This window comes from Argiope bruennichi, chromosome 10 (assembly GCF_947563725.1).
Source record: "Argiope bruennichi chromosome 10, qqArgBrue1.1, whole genome shotgun sequence".
Taxonomy (NCBI): domain Eukaryota; kingdom Metazoa; phylum Arthropoda; class Arachnida; order Araneae; family Araneidae; genus Argiope; species Argiope bruennichi.
This window is the reverse complement of record NC_079160.1, coordinates 41,806,871-41,828,039: the sequence shown is the minus strand read 5'-3', so window position 1 is coordinate 41,828,039 and position 21,169 is coordinate 41,806,871. Positions and strand designations below refer to the sequence as shown.

General features: G+C 26.5%; 1 protein-coding gene across 1 annotated transcript; it reads right to left on the bottom strand.

Moving 5' to 3' along the window:
• Positions 1 to 6,589: 6,589 nt before the first annotated feature.
• LOC129987881 (partitioning defective 6 homolog gamma-like) lies at positions 6,590 to 17,047 on the bottom strand. Its single transcript, XM_056095863.1, has 3 exons — positions 16,850 to 17,047; positions 14,215 to 14,440; positions 6,590 to 9,843 (listed from the first exon to the last, which is right to left on the bottom strand). Exons 1-3 carry the CDS (start codon positions 16,910 to 16,912, stop codon positions 9,176 to 9,178), a joined length of 957 nt encoding a protein of 318 aa, XP_055951838.1. The 5' UTR covers positions 16,913 to 17,047; the 3' UTR covers positions 6,590 to 9,175.
• Between the last annotated feature and the right edge of the window lie 4,122 nt (positions 17,048 to 21,169).

Below are 21,169 nucleotides of genomic sequence, written 5' to 3'. Positions count from 1 at the left end.
TATTTTTGCTAAAAGTATTTTAAAAATTATGCAGAAATGAGTCAATCACTAATAATCGTTATCACGCTGTGTTGCTTTTGAAATTCATATCTAGTAATTTTTTCTTTTTTGCTATGTAATAAGTCAGACATTAGTTTTACAGAATATGAAATACTTTCCAGGTTAATCATTATCAAAAAAAAGAATAAAGAAAACAATTCTCTATATAGAATAGATACACAAATGACATAAATTGAGGTTTAGTTACAAAATTTATAATTCTGCTGCCATGTTCACTTACAAGCTAAACTGTGAAATAAAAAGTTTTTAAAAAATAGGGTTTCTGAAAATTTTCCTTGATTCCGGTGTTTTTCCAAAGAAAAATAAACAATACAAATCAGACGAACTAAGTAGGAATAGATAAAAATATAAAATTAAAGCATGGATTAAAACAAAATCAATAATTTTAAATATAATTTCACAGATTTTTCTGAATATTTTTATAGTAAATTTTCTTTCAAATTTCTGAAGTTTCATTCACTTAGGATCTCTGAAATGAAAAGTACAGCTCCCAAATTGATTTAAAAAATGCAAAATATATGAAATATTAGGACTACAATGTGCGTTAAGACTTAATTATTAAATAAATTAAAGAATAATTGATTATTTATAGATAAAATATTTTAATACTAATTATTCATTTACTTTTTATGTTATATTCCAGTTGACATGCGCATTAAGACTTAATTATTAAATAAATTAAAGAATTATTGATAATTTATAGATAGAATATTGTAATACTAATGATTCATTTACTTTTTATGTTATATTCCAGTTGACATACTATTATAAAATAATATATTTAAAATTTTTATTGAAACTTATTACTTCCCTGTAATTTATTAAAATAATTAAATACTTTTATTCCTCAATAAAGGAATTATTTTAGCAAATAATTATGGCTAATTTTTCAAGAATTTTGCTACTTTATTCCTTTTTTCCATAATATGTATATTCAAAATTGGGGGTGGGGGAAACGAATGCATTTTCGAAAAGTTATTAAAATAATGTTAGGGAAAAATAAATAAAAAATATTCGGATAAAGCTAATGATGTGTTGAATTATGAAGCAAATTCGTGTAGTTATTAAAAGGAGATCATCATAATGTACATCACCAACAGGTATAAAAATACCTGAATTTATTCCTAATTAGGACAACTTCATTGTAAAAATTATATTTTAAAAAATTACATATTTTGAATAACTTGCAAAATTAAAATCACACAGGTAGACAGACTACGTCAAATGTGTAAATGCAAAAAACAGCTCAAACTTATTTTATTAAAATTAAAATCAAGAAGGGGGGTGGGGAATGCAGATCAAAATCAGGTAGTGCTGCCATCTACAGGGGGGGAACAAAGATTTTTAAAATGTACTTAGCCGGCATCTTACACGAAATAAGAATCAATTTAACAGTAGTTAAAATTTAAGGAACATAGAAAATAATATCAAACTCCTTAAATTATGAAAATAATATTATACCTCTTACAATATGGGCTATTACATAAACATTATAGTTTCAAATGACTTTAAAGTTGTGATAGGATCTTTACAAAATTACATTTTCTTTTTTAATCTAATTATTCAAAAAAAAATCGTGTATTTCAAGATTGATTTGTTTTAGAAAAAAATGTATATACAGACTCGAACATTTCTATCAGTTACGTGTCGAAGTCAAGTACAAAAATAATTTAAGGGATCGAACATGTTTTTTTTTTTTTTTTCAGAAAATTAAAAATAAATGGATTCAAAATAAACATTATATTTTAAAAATTTTTGAAATTAATATAGCCAGGACATTTAAGCGATCAGCTCTCTCTAATTTAAATTAATTTTAATTTACTGAAAATACGTATTGTACTTTCTATCATAACATATAAAGTCAAAGTTAATTTGCTTATTTTAATTCTATTTGGGAAAAAAAAATCATTATAATTATTATTTAATACTTTTGTTTTATTGAAAAAAAATCTTTTTTGGTCCCCTATCAGTTCCATTTCGTAAATTAGGTCATTTACATTATCGATATAAAACTTTTCGAAACTTTTTGACAGGGTTCTCAGTGTATGCTTTTTTCTACTGTTGTTATATCGGTTTTTAATTTAAAATTTGGCATGATATTTGGTAAAACTTTGAATTTTTCAATTGTTTGTACTATTACAATACCAAGAGCGATTCCTTCTTCGAATTCATTTTTCAAGGGAATCTTCTGAAATGCGTTTCAATCTTAGACTTTGGATTCCTTTTTCTCTACCCCCTCCATTGACAATGTGTATTAATGCGATCAGTGTTTGATGGTATTAAAAATACGCTGATAAATTTAAAATATAGGGCATTTCTTGCACTATTTAATTTTTGTTCTTAAACTTTTTTAATGTATCAAATTTGTTTTAACTCTGTATGAAGTGTTTTGGACCCAATTAAATTATTTTTTATTTATCGATTGCAGCCGGGCAATTTTAGTCCCCCCCCCCTCTAACAACTGGAGGTGCTATTGGAAGTGCGAATAGAGGTCTAGTGAAATTAGTCCCCCTCTTTTTGAAATCATTTCAATCTTTGTCTTTTTTTTTTTTTTTTTCCATAATGGCTAGAATTTGCATATTTCGTTTGAAGAATTTGTATCCCACTGAAAGAGGAGGAGGTGCCGTGAATGCATGGATGAAAAGTTGTCAGGTTAGAGGAGTTGTCGATTTCCTCGAGAGCGTAGTATTATTGTAGGGTCGAGTTACTTTCAATCCAATTATAAGATGCACTAATTGAGGGAGCGATTGAAGCTGGGCCGGGAATAGTTTTAAAGACTCAACTTTAGCCCCCCGCCTTCTGCTCTTTCGACGACTACTATTCAACTGCCCAGTTTGCTTTGGCAGGGGGAGAGTAACTTTAATAAAGCTTTGAAGTTTCTTAAGGAGCATAGCATCAATATTTAGAAAGTTTAATAATTCATGATGTTTGAAGCTGTCAAACTCGGGGCTCCATTGGAAAATTTGTTTTCATTCTTTTTTTTTTTCTATTGAATTGCTCTTGAAAATTTTCTCAACACCTACGATAAGATTTTAATAGTCATCGAAACGGGCATTCAAGACTGGAAATTTCTTTCTGAAGATTAACATGAGTTTTAAGACTAGGCATTTGTAGCATCTTTTAATCATAACTATTTTTTATTTGTTTTAAATTTCGACTTCGGAAAAGAGGTCATTGCTTGATATCTGAACTAGATATGCCATACTAGAATTACTGTTATAGTCTTACCGAAAAACCTTTGAAAGCATCAAATCACTTAATATAATGCTCCAATATTATTACATAATATATTATATCATATTTATATATGTGGTTAATGCATAAGTACCAGAATAACTAATACGTATTTTAGACGCCTTACCTTCCGACCTAGTAAAATTTGGTTTAGAACGACAATTATAGCCACAAAATAACATACCAAATTTCATATATTTGAATAAATACGCTTTTGAAGAATCGCAATTACACGCTTTTGAAAATACTTTACCCAATGTATGTACTAATGCTTCAAGTATGTACTAATGCTTCAATGTATGTACTAATGCTTCAAGTACATTTGTTTCCTTCCATTTAACTCAACATAATCGATTGTTGTTCAGTCGTTACTATACCATATTACGTTAACATTTTATTTAATGTGTGACTATTTTCAGGTAACCAAGAAAAAAAAAGAGAGACTATTTTATAGTTTTTAAGAATGTTTTCGTAAATGAGAGAAATTTAATTAATTATGAGAAATATACTTACTACCGAATTCCCTAATTTTTAAATGATCAGAATGTACTATTTTACTTCATATGATAAAAACTATCATCTCTTAATATCTTTAGGACTAAAAGGAACAATAATTAACAGTTTGAATACATAATTTTGTTTTAAAAGTCTCATTCCTTCAGTCAAACTCCCAATATAAAGAAGTTATGCCTCCAGGATAAAGCAAAGAGCACTGTGACTCTGCCGGTAAGCCATGGGCCTCATTGCTTGAGCATATACAGTTGATACCAGATTTTCCTAGAAGTGCAGCTGTGGCACTTTTGCGACTTACTACAGGCGATGACTGTTTGCCCGCATACTTGTATTGGCTTGGCCTTTGTGACTCTCCCTTACGTCCTCTGTGCGGTTTAATTTAGTTTAGTTATATTAACGTCCCGTTTGAAGTAACAGAAGGGCTATTTTGGGACGGACCTCGTCATTTTGAACCGTGGTCAGATGACGAGGACGACACCTGAGCTGGAACCCTCCTCTCCACACCACACCAGCGGGAGGACGTTTGGTCATGATGGATTTAACGTGCAACAGACCCCCTTACACGACGGTTCTTCGGTGGAATAGGGTCTCGAACCTGAAATCCTCCGGCTCCTAACCACCAGGAGACCTAACCACCAGGCCCGTCCTCTGTGCGGAAAACATCAAATTTTTGATACTACTCATATCTTGTCTCATGTTTGCACTTATGTTTTTAAACTGTAAAGTTCAGAAATGTTGGTTGGCTAAAGATCTAATGGCATCACAGCCAATCTTCTGGGCATTTGTAATAAATAAATAAATATTGTTTTAACAATAATTTATTTTTGTGATTTTGAGATAGGTATTATCTTAAAATCATAATTATTGGCATTATTAATTAGAATTTGGCATCCATTTTTAATAAAACAGAAACTAAAGATTTCAGTTTTTTATTTGAAATCATAGCAAAGTGTTTTATTTTGTTAATTTTATTTAACAAACAAAATGAATTTCTTCACCTAAATAATTCCAAAAATATTTTAATATACAATTGCAAAGGGGGGGAGGGCTTGAAAGGTCTCGAACAGAGGATCTGTAAGTCTTTGTTATCAATCAGTTCTAAGACTGGGTCAGGCAAAAAAATTTCAAATTTATCGCATAAAGTATACATTATTCAATGTTTAGTATCAAAATAAGGAGAAAAGTAAATGATAAATATAAAAGCCTTATTTAATTTTACTTAATGAGACAGTAATGAAAGAATCATTCCAAAGTATTAGATAATTGATATAATCTGAAAAATAAATATTATCTGCCTTCACTTCCTTCTTCTACCAAAACTGTAGATTTTTGTACTATCAGATTAATTTAAAGATATAAATGAAGAATAACTAACAGTTAATACTCCAACTACGAAAACTGTCATTTTGAAGGTTTTTAAATTTCAAGCTTTAAACTTTGGATATAATTTATGTATTGTTCTAGAACTTTATGACTATTTTTAATGAAATATAAGAACAATTACATATTCCTATTCAATTTTCACTCAGCCATTTTAGCTTCAATAATCTGTATGGCCTACATCTATTGGTAACAAGACCTTCTAAAATGATGGCTTTAACTTTTTCAAAGTTTATAATCTTTTATGGATCATCTATGCAATGATAGACATCAATACATATTTACATTGCTTTCAGACATTTCCTGGAAAATTTGAATAACATTTTTCATATAAAATTATATTGATTGATTCAAAGTGTTCAGCAGTTGTTAGAATGGATATATTTTATTCCAGTTACGATTCAGTTTAGAACTAACTGGATATTCTAAAAATGAAAATAAACTTTTTCTGGGGATTTTTTTATTAATAATTAATAAATTATTATACTAAATGTTTTTTTTTTCGTTAAATGATATTCTTATATTTACGTAAACAAAACCAAAAGTTATGGTGATTAAAGCCCCATCAACAGGGGACAGGTGCAGTAAAACTAGGTATAAATTTAACATCGGTAGTTCTAGTGTTAAACCAGACCTGTGATTGGCTTCTATAAAATTAATAATTTAGGTAATTATTATGTTTTATTAAGTATTAATTTCAAATGCAAATGATTTTGGACAGAATCTCATTTATAACTAAAATAAGAGAGGAATCGAGAATATGCTTTTAAAACCCACTCTTAGCCGATAGTTAAAAAAATTCCTAAAAGTTTATCAAGTCTTTTTAATGCTAATTTATATAGCCAGCAATGCTCTGGATGAAAATATTTCCATGTCCAGTATCTTCAATGTATAAAACACTAAAAAAACAATTTTCTTTTTCCATAAATTATGATTTTTAAAGAATGATGTGATATTCAATTAGAAATGATGGTTGATACGTCTAAGACTAATGACTTAAAATAACATTTTCATTCAACTAAAGACAAATTTATATATATATATATATATATATATATATATATAATGCAACTAAAATAAAATAAAATAAAAACAGTTAAACAAATCTATTGTAATTAGAATTTTTAAAGAGCACAGATTATTTATGAAACCTTTTAAAAAACAAAAGTTAATTTTAAAAGAACATGTACACCCATTTTTGATATAATTCATATTTAACTGTATGTGTTTTAAAATATTGGAAGTCCTCTATAGCTGAATTAATATGCAATTAAACTGATAATTGTTGATAATTAATCTTTGTCAAATGGAAATATTTCAATATTTCAAGAATAGATTAATAATTGCACATCATATGTAATGTATGTAATAAACAAATCGGAAAATATAACACTTACACCTATAAAAAATAAATACTAAGATTTTATTGCAATGATTTCAAAGTAATGCACATTTTAAAAAAGTTAAGAATGCATAAGAAATGAGAAATAGATAAAAATATTGAACAAGAGCAGAAAATTACCCTTTTCACTAAAGTCTTGAGCTTGAAAAATAGCGAGTTTTACATTGTACATCAATACATCACAGTCTTTAAGATGCTCACAACTCCCTATGCAGACTCGGACTTTTAAAGAATGCATAGTAAAAACAAACTTCAACACTTTGCATTGAATTATATTAATTTTTACACTAAAAATTACTAATATTTTAATGGGTTTTTTTTCACATATAAACACTAAAATAGTAAAAATATAAAATTTACAACAAAGTTTTTATGTGAAAAGTTAACAGCTGCTACAACTTTAGACAGTTTTTTTTTTTTAATACTACATAAACAAGCTTAACAGAATACTTCAGGTTATGAAATAAATACTTCTTAAAAGAAACACTGCATTAAAAGTGTAACAGACATAAAATACAACAAGTGTTCAATTCAGCATAATACTTTTTAAATACAAGCAATGTAAACGACCATAAATTACTAAATGAAAACAAATTCTAACTGAAGAGTACAAATATCTTCAACAATTCATTCTTTCAAATATACTAACACACGAGCAAGGAAATGCATGCATAAAATATCAGTTAGAATTTGTTTTCCCACAAAAATATTAAACTTCAAAAATTCTTTAATATAATCTCAGTTTTCCTTATTTCAAAGAAAGCAATAACTTTATTATCCAAAAATATTAAATTGGATGCTTTAAATTTGCATGTAACTATCAATCTAGTAAATATAAGACAAATCCTTAAACACAAATGTTAATTAATCTTTAGATAATTAATATCAGATCTTGAATTTAAAATAATCAAATGATTAATAAACACTGAATTTAGAGTATTTACAAAACAGTGAATTCTAGTTAAAACTATGTGAATTATCAGAAATAAGTTAGAAGTAAAAAGGCAAATATAAAACATTTATCCCTTTAAAGTAGATAAACAATACAAAATATTCGGTGTTCATTAATCATTCGCTTAATACTTAAAAATAAATGACAGGTCCCATCATAGTTAAGATATCTTAAGTTTTTAAATGTACAATTTTTCACATTTATATTTAAGATATTTCAAAATACAGAACTCAATTCAAGAACTGAACTTAATAAATGAAATATATATATATACATAAACCTAACTTCTAAGCAAAAAATTCTAAATATGTGTATTTCCCAGAAACAAATCTGGCTAGATAGTGCTTATGTTTTCACATGTCAAAAGCATGAATAAAATTTCTGAAATTAAATTGAAAAGAATTAGAAACACATTTAACAAGAAATTATCTGAAAACATAAATATCTAAATGATTCCATCATAAAATCAATAATCTTATTTAAAAAATATGTATGTTTATACTTACATACTGAAAAGATAAAAAGATTCACAAAACTTATTGTAACATTCAAAAGATTAAAAATTCATAACAAGTAAGCAAAAATTGTACTGTTTTTCAAATGATAAATTAAAAAGCAAAACAGAAAATTATGTATTAAAATTCATATAATTAACAAAAATCTTGAATAAAAAAAAGTCACAGTTAGAATTCAAGCAAAAAAAAAAAGAGCAAATTAAAAATAAAAAAAAATTAAGACATTAAAAATTTACTCTCTGATTTTTAAAATATCAATGATTTTTTTAATATCATGACAAATTTATTAATATCCACAAGATTAAAGACTGGATGATAAAACTGTAATAATAATCAATGCAGCATTCATTTTTTTAAATTAATAATTACATATCTCCAAATTTTATCTAATAGATACACATCAACTCAAACGTTCATCTCTCTTCATAAGAACACGACAGAAAATGTTAAACAATATTAGAAAGGATTCAAAAAATTAAAGTTACAAGAACAGAAACAGATTTTTCATGCACATAAGATTTTTGTTACAAATATTAACACAGGCATGCAAGAAATGTTAGTAATGTTGAGGTTCAGTTACCTTAAGAGGCTGGATTTGCAGACATATTGGAGTTTTCCTAAATATAAAAAAAGGACGGATATTTGTTCTTTCAACAGTAAATAACAATTCAGCTAAAAAGTGTGAATATTACACAATAATAATCAAAGTTAAAATCCTACATAGTAAAAATTTTTTCCATTAAAAACTGGATCATTACATCCATGTATGATAATTAGTATTATTATTAATATCAGGAACCCAGAAGCAGACCATTAATAAGTTCCGTCAAGGCACAAGAGGTATTGGAATAGTATACAAAGACGTAATATTCTCAGAACAGGGATAATAATTCACAAACATGTATACCATCAGATAACAAAAATATACATTCACATTTTTTAAACTTTGGAATATCATCAATCACACAAGACATTCAGTATACAAGTACTAATGTATATTCTTTTAAACTCATTGATTTGCCTAAGAATTATCCACTGTTCTTAGAAAAATGTAGCTACCCTAGAAGGCATGCAAATCAACCAATCAAGATGAGTTCTTTACAGAATGATACAAAATTATCAAAGTGTGACAACACCATCATCCTCAGCAACTGATGGTTTCTCTGGTGAATCTTGACACATTGAGACAGTGTGATCTCTAATTTCATCTTCTTCATAATGGTCATCATCGCTGGGTAAGGACTGATTGGAATGTTGAGACCCATGAGACATTTGCGATGAATGACCAACAGACCCACGACGTGGGAAGCCAACATTGGACTGATTGGCGGGACGGATAGTTATAATTAAGTTCGATGAATTGGCAACCATCATGTCTGTAACCTGATCGAGTGTCTTTCCAGCCACCTCAATGCCATTCACTTCAAGTACTTCATCATTCACAGCTAACAGTCCGGTGCTTTCAGCAAGCCCACCAGGTACGAGACGCGATATAAAAATTCCAGGTACTTTTTCTAGGCCATGGGGTGTTACCCGTACACTCGTACCATCACGTATATAAAAACCGAGGGGCTTATCTGACCCATGCTTCACTAGTCTCACCCGTCGACAAGTTTCTGGGACGACATCTACATCTATTATGGAGGACACTTGTCGAAAATCTTCTGGTAAGCTAATAGATATGTGTGGACGGCCTTTAGGTGTTACAGATTGTAATAAATACTGGCTAAGAAACTTTTTCCGTTTGCCAGTTGTGCCATACCCATTGAGCTCCTCGCAACTTTCGCCTAGATCAAAAATAAATGTTTTATAATTCAAAGAAATTCTGAAACAGTAAAAGCATAAAACCCACATTTGAAATTTCATCATATAACTGCACCTCCTTTGAAACTAATAATAATCTTTTCTTTAACTGGCAAAAAAAAAAAAAAAAAAAAAAAAGAGACATAAAAAAATAAAGTAATAGAAACATTTCTTTGAATGAAAATATTTACTGCACAATTTATAATATCCTTGTTCATCTGAGCAGTATTTAAACACAGAATAACAACTTTCTTCAGAAAAATTTTATTGAACATTGTTTATCTGAGCACCCCAATGTCAGAAAAAAATTGGCAGTTAACTTTTAATAGTAAAGCAAACAACACAATTACCCATTCATTTGTTGAGAAATGTAATAGATTTTTCACAAATTTTCATACTTAAATAACATTATTTAAATATTTAGTTATTAAAAAATTTCATATCAAAAATTAATTTTAAAACTACATTTTAATACAAAATTATACAAATATTTTTAAATATAAACATTAAAAATTAAGCAATATTTTTAGCTTTCAAGATCAACAGAAATTGTAAAATTATTTCTTAAATGTTTCTTTGGAATATCTTGTGTTAAAAACTTAAATTACTGCTGTAGTTTCCTGTAAAGTTTCATCAAGCTATATAATATGTATTGTAAATATACGTCAAGAAATGGTATTAATCTTACGTGCATAAATTTACTTGAATGATTTCTATATTTCTTTGATAGTTTCTAAATAAAGCGAAAATAAAACAAAACATTTCTCTTCTTTACAGTTAAAAAAAAAAGGAACTTGTAAGATAACAATGGTTTGTATACATTTTACTGTGTTGTTAAATATCTAAGACATAATTCTAGATTTTAAGTGCATGTGCAATTAAAAAAAATTCTATAATAAAAATACTAAAAGTTTATTTATAATAACATTAAAAACCTTAAAAGAATTAAATCAATTTTTTTTCATAAATTAACTTATAATATACAGAATTATATAAAGAAAGCCATCAGTACAAACTAATCAGTTTTCAAAATAATATATTAGAAAATACATTGTATACCATATTAAAAAAAAATACAGAAGCTAAATGACAATATATGAATGTTCTAAAAAAATCAGAACTAAAGTTGGCTCAAAATTTAGAGCACAATAACAATATTTATTTAAATCTAAAATATATTAATAGCTTGCAAAAATCCAGCTTGATAAAATGTATAACTGCTTTTATATCTGAATCGATACTTTGACAAAAATGTTTGTTCTCTTACAAGATAAGTGAGGAAAAATTGTTGCAAAATTAATAACTTTTAAAGTATTTTAAGGGAAAAAAAAAAGTTTCTTTTTGCAGACAAATATACACAGACTCATTTATTTTTGAAGCACTAGATGTCTTCTGTTTTATAAGTTTCCTACTAAAATTTATTTTTTAATTTTAAATATGAATTTTTTTAAAAAACATTTTAATATTTCTGTACTTGTTAAACATCTTCAATGGTAAATTAAAGAATGTGTTTCTAGTTTGTCAAATAAATAAATAAAATGCAAACTGTCATTCCAAAAAATAAAGTAGAAATTTTATAACCTTTAAAATAGGTAGAAATTTCTAACTTTTTCAACATTTCTTAAAATTACCTATTAATATGGATAAGCCAGCCATTTTTGAAAATGTTGACACTGATGTAAAAACAAAGGATAACTAAAAAACTCTAGAAGAGGGCAAATGATTTTTTTTTATTAGCTATACATCAAAATTGAATCAAAAATTAGATGCATTTAAAAAATTAAAATTTTATCCTGTATTAAAAATATTTTAAGAAAACCTAATATAATTCAGGCTTTTTATTAATATAATTTTTTAAAATTTGACTAATTATGTGATTAATTAATGGATTCAAATTAATTGACTATGGCAATATTTTTGAAGTTACAAAAAAATAATTTCAGATTTTAATCAAAATTTTATAATACGTTAAATTCTGAAAAATATGATTAGAAGTTAAAATTAGTCTCATCACTTAAAGAAAATCAACCTGATCTTTAAGTAATAACTGTTACAAGAATTGAAAATTCTGGAAATTTGATTTACAACGTATTGATTAGAATAAATTCCTCATAATGCAATCATTGGAAATTTATTAATTGGACATATCTTTGATAAAAAAAAAATATGTTAAAAGACTTAATTACTCTTAAACAAATTCCTCGCACAAACATCTATGTAAATTATGCAAAAAGATTACTAATTTTACCTCAGTTCCGAAAATTTATCTCTAACAAATAGTGCTGACAGATTTTCAACACTATAATTTTAAAATCTAAGTTTAGAATTTGAAAACACACACACAAACATATATATATATATATATATATATATAAATTTTATGCCTAAATTTTTACTATTCTAAAAAATTTATTTATATATTGAAGATCGGGATTTACCCTTCTTTCATGCATAATATGCTCGTCTCCTCCCAGGCAGGAGGGTGGAAAAATCTTGTAGGGTTGTCGGGGGAATTTTCTTATAAAAAAGACTTGCAATTTGCTCTCTATTAACATTCTTTTTTTTAACTTCACCAGAACCTTATGAAATTTTTAGTTCACACATGTATAGTTATATTTTATAGACTACTAAGTATAAAAGTTTTAATATCATAGTTAGTAATATTTTTGAGTAAGTCGATGCACAACAACAAATTGCAAGATTTAAAGATGAAATTGGAAAAATGTTGTTTCTGGAAGTAAATAAGATGTATCAAAATCGAAAGCATTATTACAATACTAACAGCAGACTTTTTTGAGTTGCTGACCCATTGTATGAAATGAAGATTGATAAAAATTTCATGCACTGTATTAATATCATGTGCATGTGGATAAAAAATCTTATAAGATTTCAAATATTTAAAAAGGATAAACATATGACAAAGTTTCAGAATAGCATTCAAAGCCTCACAGTCTTTAGAGTGTGCAGTAACAGGACAAGAAAATAAGATTTATACTACATAATAAAACAACTATAAATGTAATCAAACCCAATTTCAGCTGCAATAATTTCATTAAATGGTATATTTTCCCAATCAAACATAACAAATTTATCTATTTATGGTTATATCCGTTTTGTTTTATTTATTTATTATAATTTAAGATTTAATTCTTCATATACAGAATGAAAACCCCCCAAAAATCATTTAATTCTTTTTAAATGTGAAATGGCTATCGAATATCTAAGAATGGATGGAAACTTTCACTACATATTAGTAAATATTTATATTGAATGTTTTTTTCATATTTAAAATCAATAAAAACGCTCTTTACATTCGTACACACAAAACCTTCGAGATGAATGCAGTAAGAAAAATGGTAAGATGTTGTTTAAAGGAAGTCACCGAGATATTCACTTATGATAATATATTATTTGTATAAGATTTATAATTTGAATGTACTACCATAATTCTGTGCTTTGTTTGAACTTGATAAAAATTTTTTAAACAAAATTATGCAATTAGAGGCTCACTTTGTCAGTGGTTGAAGTAATATTGACCATATTTTTATACTCCATTTACACAAAGGCTACTCAATTTAGAAGACAAAAATCTAGCAAAAACATGCTAAAATCATTATTATACTCTTCCCTTGGGCAGACTATAACCCTCTATAGGATGGACATGATCACCGCTTCTGTTAACAACACATAAAAGAATTAAACATACACTTATCAGGCATAATTATAATTAATTCTTCACTGTCTAAAGCATTAAAAATTAAAGAAACATGAACATTTTTCAAGTTTGGAAGTGTGTATTTCATAATGCTCCTTTCACATGAGTGTTACAGTACTTCATTATATGGAGGTACTTATTGCTATCAAATAAGAGAGCAAAATATATATTAATATTCACCACTTGGAGAAATAAATTGCAATAGCTTTTTTCATTTCTCTATGAAAACCCAGCCTTTTTTTTCAAAAAAACTTTTCTTAAAATTCAATACTTTTTAAGCACTAATCATAAAACTAAACACAGTTTTAAAAATATGTACTCGAAACAGCCAAATAAATTAAATAATAGAGACAAAAAAACAATGTTCAATGTCAAATAATGCAACAAATTATAACATCTTTTAATGAATCAAATATTTTTATAAATTACTAAAAGAAGAACTTAACAAGGAACAATATAAAATTATTAATTTTTTTGTGGAAGAATATATATTAGAGTCTAAAACTAAATACATTACTAAAGAAGGCAAAGCATTATAACTAAAAAAATATAATTACCTAAGCAAAAATTAAAACTATTTTAAAAATGAGCATATTGTGATTGAAAAAAAAATCAAAGTTCCTAGAGTATCTTATCTTACCTTTCTTCTGTATAAATAACCTAAGAAGTGGCCAAGCAGAATTAATAGCTCTAGCTAAGTTATCATCATTGTTTATAGGCAGCAAGTCCCCATGATTAGGATCAGTATAGCAGATTGTAAATGGAATTTCATGCAGCTTATGGAATTTTTCTATTAGATTATAAAATTCTTCAAATGTAGATGGCTCACTCCGATCCAAACCAAAGCGTCTGAACTCGGCATCGAGCTGGAGGAAAAATAATTAGAAAATTAAGTTTCTTCACCTGATATTTCTAATAGTAAGGAAAACCATTTGAATATATTTTCATTAGTGGAAAATATATTAAATAAACATTAAAATGAAAATTTTTGTTTCATTACACACAGTATTGTATTATAATTAATGATAATATAACTGATTAATGTTACACAAGTTTTAATACACTTTAAAGTAACAAAGATAATCATAAAATAAAATGAATTTCCTTGCATTTATTGTTTTAATACATAGTATCAATTACTGATGTTTAAAGTTTTACAAATGTATATATATATAACACTAAAAAAAAAAAATCTACAAAACATAAACCTGAATTTTTAAAAAAGCGATAACATGACAAATTTGAAATTAGAATTTAACACGAGAAAGATCTAAATGAATAAAGATCCACAAATTTAACAACTTAAATCTAACCCTTTTAAATAGATTAGTATCACAATAAAAACAGTTTATTCAGATGTAATGATAAATAAATTTTATGTTTTCCTATTCGATCAATATAAATCTTTATTTACAGCAACAACTATTTAAGAATTCACAAAATCTGTTAAAAATTTTTTTAAAGAATTTTCTAATTTAATTTTTATTATATAATGAGTAACAAATAACTGAAGTTTATTTTTTGTATACTGAATTTTTCATAACATTGAATATTATGCCTTTACTCATGTTATAATAAATATGTCTCAGAAAAAAATTGAAATGTTTTTAATCTCAGCTGAAGAGCAAGGAATCTAATAGAATGTTTATTTTAACATTAAAAGTTTAAACTTGTGTAACTTTTTAAAATAATATTTAAAGTTCCCAACAAATTCAACATTTACACTTTTTATAATAGTATATTAATGTTATAATTACTTAGGGAGAAAAATATAAAAATGTTCAACCAAATAAAATTTATATTAATACATAAATAAGACAGAAAACAAAATAAACTTTTCAGGAAACGTAGAAAATTATAATAACATTTACTACCAACCTTGTTCAATAAATAACTAACCATCTGATTTTTTTTTCCTTCATTTCATAAACTTTAAAAGAATAAACATTTCATAAATCATGAAATGTTAATAGAAAAATCCCTTCCCCATAAAATTGCAGTGTTTAAATTTTAAAAAAATACATCTAAATCTCCCATGAATATTGAATGTTCACTATTTTACCCAGCACAATGACTGTACAATAAGTATTTCTTAAAGAATAACTTTCTTAGATTTGCTTCCTTTAATTTGGAAAAATGGATTTAAAAAAAACTTGTAAAATGAGGAGTTTTAAATTTCTATTTACCTAAAAATTCAAATTGGAAATAATTACAAAAATCATAATAAATATTTCCTATGCTGAAAAAAATTAGAACTATAGATTGTTTTGTAACACTTTGATAGTTGAAGCAAATTAAACAATAAAATTAATATTTCCTGTTCACTATAAACAAATATATTAAAGATTCAATAAATAAAAGACTTTAATAAATAAAATTAAGTATGTGAATCTGCAACAACAGTTTTAATACTGATGTACTTTTAAATAAAGTTGTAAAAAAATGAATTAAAAAGAGATTAGGTTCCTATATTTTGAACTGCAGTTTCTAATGCATTTATCCAATATTTCTATGGATTTTACCACTACTGACACATCTGAAATGCATATATGTCATAGAAATCATATAACACATACATAAAAATGTATATGATGTATTAAAGAATATTTAGTAGAATGTATATCATGAACATATTTCCGAAAGATTTACTTTATTTAAAATGTTAACAATTTTAATATCTGACCATCTAATTTCATATATATATATATATATATATATATATATATATATATATATATATATATATATATATATATATATATATCAGAAAATAATAAAATTAAAAATTTCGAGTAATAAAAATCATTACACTTCCATTCATAAGACTTATAGCAAGAAGCATATAAAATAAATAATGTGCCGAAACGTTATTGTAATGCAAGAATTCCTGGAAATAGTTGGGGCGTGTGTGTGATCGCCGTTCAGCTAAAACTTGCACATTATTTAAAGCACAAATCCAATAATGTAAAAAGTCTAAAATTATATAGTTATTGTCAATATGAATGCAACAAAGAAATCGGCAAACTTAAATACCGATAGCAATTCTTGTTTGCATTAGGTTCAATAGAGTTCAAAAACCGACCGCATACCTGTGATAAGCCATACAATTGACAGGTGTCATACTTCATCACAGCCCGCAAATGCATTGTATGTATCATTCGGAAACGTTAAGTGATGTATTAAATGAATGAAATGTTTTAATCAACGGTCATAGGAATGACAAAGAATAAGAAAACAAGACAATAAAAAACAATTAAAGAGAAAATCATACACACCTTGCTTTTAATCTCTATGCGATTTTTGTCAAGGCGATTAGTTGCTTTAGAGGGCTTTAACATGATGAATTAAAAAATTAAGATCTACATTAAAATATAAAGGTTAAAAAATTTTCTATAGAAGGAATTTTAAATAAGTAAGGGAGATCTAAAATTCTAGTTTACACTCATAACCACCATATCAGCCGAACTCCTTTCCTTTCAATACATATGACGTCATCAAGTTAACATTTACTCAACCGTGAAATAAAATTTCATAAAACTATTTTTCCTTGTTTTCGCTGCAAAATTGGAAATTTTTTAAGGGCAAATTTTACAGCTCATCCGTAGTGAAAAAAGATTTTTATTTATTTGCATCTTCCTCATAAATCAATTAATGCATCGTTTTGTACAATTTGTAACCAACTGGATATTTCGAGCCACATATCATATTGAATTATAAAGAAGTTTATGCAAGATCAATTAAGCAAAATTTGTTAATAAATAGCAATAAAATTTTTACTATGATAATTTTAAAAGGAACCAATTAAGGGAATAAAGTAGCCTTCTGTAGAATTCTCCGTACGTATGCCCATAACCCTTTAGACCAAGTAGTTTTAAAAGGGGGAAAAATCATCATGGTTAGATTAAAATTAATGGCAAAACAAACATAAATACTTAATTTACTAATCAAAAACTTAAAAATTTCCTTAGAAAGTAAATTTAAGTGCGTTGTAAAAAATTCTGATAAAGAAGATTGAAGATGAATTCGATTCAGAATGGAATGAAATATTTTGTTGAATAATTTACAGGATTATTGCAGTAGCACAAAATAAAATTTCTTTATTATAGACTGATTGTATTGTTTTTACACCCTCACCAAATTCCCCCGCCCCCAATTTTTTAAATATTTGTATGTATTATACATTTAAATCCCAACAACTTTTTAAGTGTCATGATTATTGTGAATTCCTGAATGTAAAAAAAATTCCTTCGTGCATTGTCAATTGATCAACAGTATAATTTCTAAGCTGTTAAAAAACTTTTTGTAAAAAAAAAAAAAAAAAAAAAAAAGGTTTCTATCAAAGTTATATTATTTTTTAATGAGCGTATATTTTTTCATTTGTAAGTTATTAATTTTACTTAAAAAAATTGTTTTTGCAAATCTAATTTAGGATAAAGAAAGTCTTTTCTTTGATGTAAATAGAAAAGATAGTTTCAGTTTAGATTCTTGTTGTGTACTCGAGTAAAAATATACAAGTTGTATATTTAGTTCGACAACAAACTCAAAGTAGTACATATCTAAGGTGTGGAAGCGGGACTGAACTTCGTTACAATCTACGATTAAATGATGATTCGTAAAAAAAAAAAAAAAAAAAAAAAAAATTGGAATAACACAAAAAAAATGATAGCATGTTTCCAATTTTACTTAGAAAGGGAACGATGAGAATGAGACGAGGAAAATCATTAAAGGTCTTCGTATGGGTGGCCTCGAATTCTTTCATAATCTATAACGATGTAAAACTAGTTTCCAGATGGATGTTCGACCATCCATTCCAACGGATGTGATCCTATAGTAAGGTCTAAACTTGGTGTATGTGGAGATCAATTAGCAGGTTCAGCGTTTTAGCTGCTTTCAAAGACCTGTCTACCAAACATAAACGTTTACAATGATAAACTTTCTTGGAGTCAGTGCCTTCATGAGCATTTTTTGATTTACAATGACTGAACGATGTTTTCGAGACGTTATTCCATTTCGATATTTTGGACTTCTTGATTTCTAACAATAACCTTTTGTGTTTTTTATTACTAAGTTACCTTGAATGGTATAAGCTGTCGAATTCTGCATATTGTCTCTTCAACTAAAAATAGAAAATTAATCAATAGGCCATTCTCATATAACCAGTTAACTATTTTGCTTCTTCGACTATCCAAATTGATGATGTCTTGTATTCTTTCTTATCCATTGAATGCTTACGACGTTTATAGATTCCACATAATTTTTGTTTGAAATTAATCAATGTTAATCAATGAATTAATTCTTTTTCTGAAAGCTTAGGATTACGGTAATTCTATACTTATACAATCCAGGGTAAACATTTTAAAGAGTTAATTTAATCAGGAATACTATTTCAATGTTTATTCATATGTCTCATTCACCATTGTATTAAGTGAAAAAAACTGAATATATTCATTTTAGGTTCCTTAATTTAGTTATAATTAACAGTGGATATGAAAAATATAAATAATGAAATCAGAGATTACTAACTAGCAGAGAAAAAAATTACTTAAAATCAAACAGACAACTTTAAATAAATAATTTTTTTAATGTGCTTTTAAAATACATAGATATTTTTAAGCATTTATAAGTTGGATATTATTTATAACTATGTAATGCATCATACAGCATAAATAACGTGAAAATCCTTAAAAACGCTCCAAAGCTATATGATAGGCATAGAACTATCAAATTTGGCTCGTAGTTACTGCTTAGAAAAAATTTAAAAGAAAGCTTTAGTTATATTCTTCGAATTCCAAATAAAATTAATCGAAATGCTAAGATGTTTACTCAATAACTTCGGAGCATATTAAAGCACTAAATTCACAAATTTGAATTTTAAAAATTACTTGGAATATTTCTTGTCTATTCATTTTCACTGAATAACAGATCTTATTATCGTACAAAAATATTTTTACACCATTTTAAAATTCAATATACTTGTGTTTCAATGATATTAGTTTCCTTTAGGTACATTATTTGATATATTTTTTTGAATATTTTTCAATTAAAATACATGTTTTTAAGAAAATTTACAATACTTTTCAATGTTTTACGTACTGCATCTAAATGCATTCACATTACAACGATACTAAATACATTTTGTGTGCGTGCATATTATCATTGCTGTATGATTAAGAGTAAATTTTTAAAAGTAGTACGGACATACGAACCAGGTTTAAAAAAACTCATAATACGATATATAGAACTAAAGATTCGAATCCTTAAATTTTTATTTTTGGAATTCATGAAGTAGCTCTATTTCTAAAAATTTGTCGATTAACTAATAATTGAGTTTTGGAATTAATTAAATAGTATAAACTAATAAAATAACAACAAAATTGAAATTTATAAAGCAGTGTATTGTGTACAGATATGTATAAATAATTTCAAAACTAGTATATAAAGAAATGAGTACCTTCTTCATCAACATGAAGAAATCAAAGAAAATCAAAAGAAATTAAGTGAGCCAGAATACTTAGTGCATATATTTTTTGCTTGATATCGTTAATAATAAAAAGCTTTTTTTCTTAGTTTTTGAGTTTTCCTTAACTCTTTAACAAAGAAAAGCCTTTTATCATAGTTAAATAATAAATATCTGATCACTCAAAACATTTCAAACTTCATTGTAGGATTTATAGAATACGTACGTCAATATACATTTCGGTGGGTTTTTTTAAAAGCTGATTTTAAGTTTATTTCATTGGTTAAATAGAAATATGATTTCAGGTTTTACCCATCAGCTCCTATTTATAAGATATGATAGTTGAATTATTTAACGTATAGAATTAAATTTAGGGTACAGATGTTAAATTGAAAGCTCTTTTCCTTAGCCACATTAAATAAAGAAATTTATTGACAAAAAAAAATATAGTAACGTTCCTTTAAATCTACAATAGCTTACTTAAAAAATAGAAATGTTAAGAATTAAATAAATTAAAAGAAAAATTCATTTCATTTTACAACAAAAGCCTTTTTTTGGTTGACATTCTTGAGTGAACTTTGCTTCCTTTATTGTGCCAACATTAATTTGCTGTCATATGAATATCTTATCCGCTTTGATATTAATCATCTTTATATTCTTGTAAAGTGATTCACTTCGATTCGTTCCTAATCACTTGCTAATTTAGTCAAGATTTTCAGTAAAAATGACTGAATGGCTGTGAGAGTAATAAACACACTCCTATTGCAATCAAAATTTCTGAAATTATTAACAAAGTCAAATTAAATTTGAGTTTCATACTGACTCTGAAAATTCAGATCTAATCTCGTCACTTAGTCACATTTATGGAATCTACGAAATGATGATCGTTTAGGAGCTGCTTCATTAGATGATCATAAAAACAACCAATTTTAAAGTTTTCTACTTTTTCCAGGATTTTTTAAGAAATAAGGGTTATTCTGATGAAGGATTTTAATGAAACTGTTTTATTAATCTGTTTTAGCATTATATACAGAAGAAGCAAGAAGATCCTGTCTCATTAAATAAAGGCTCACGAATGAAATTTTTTCCCTGCTACCATGCTCTCTGTGGTAGATAACTCTTCTCTTATTTAATGATA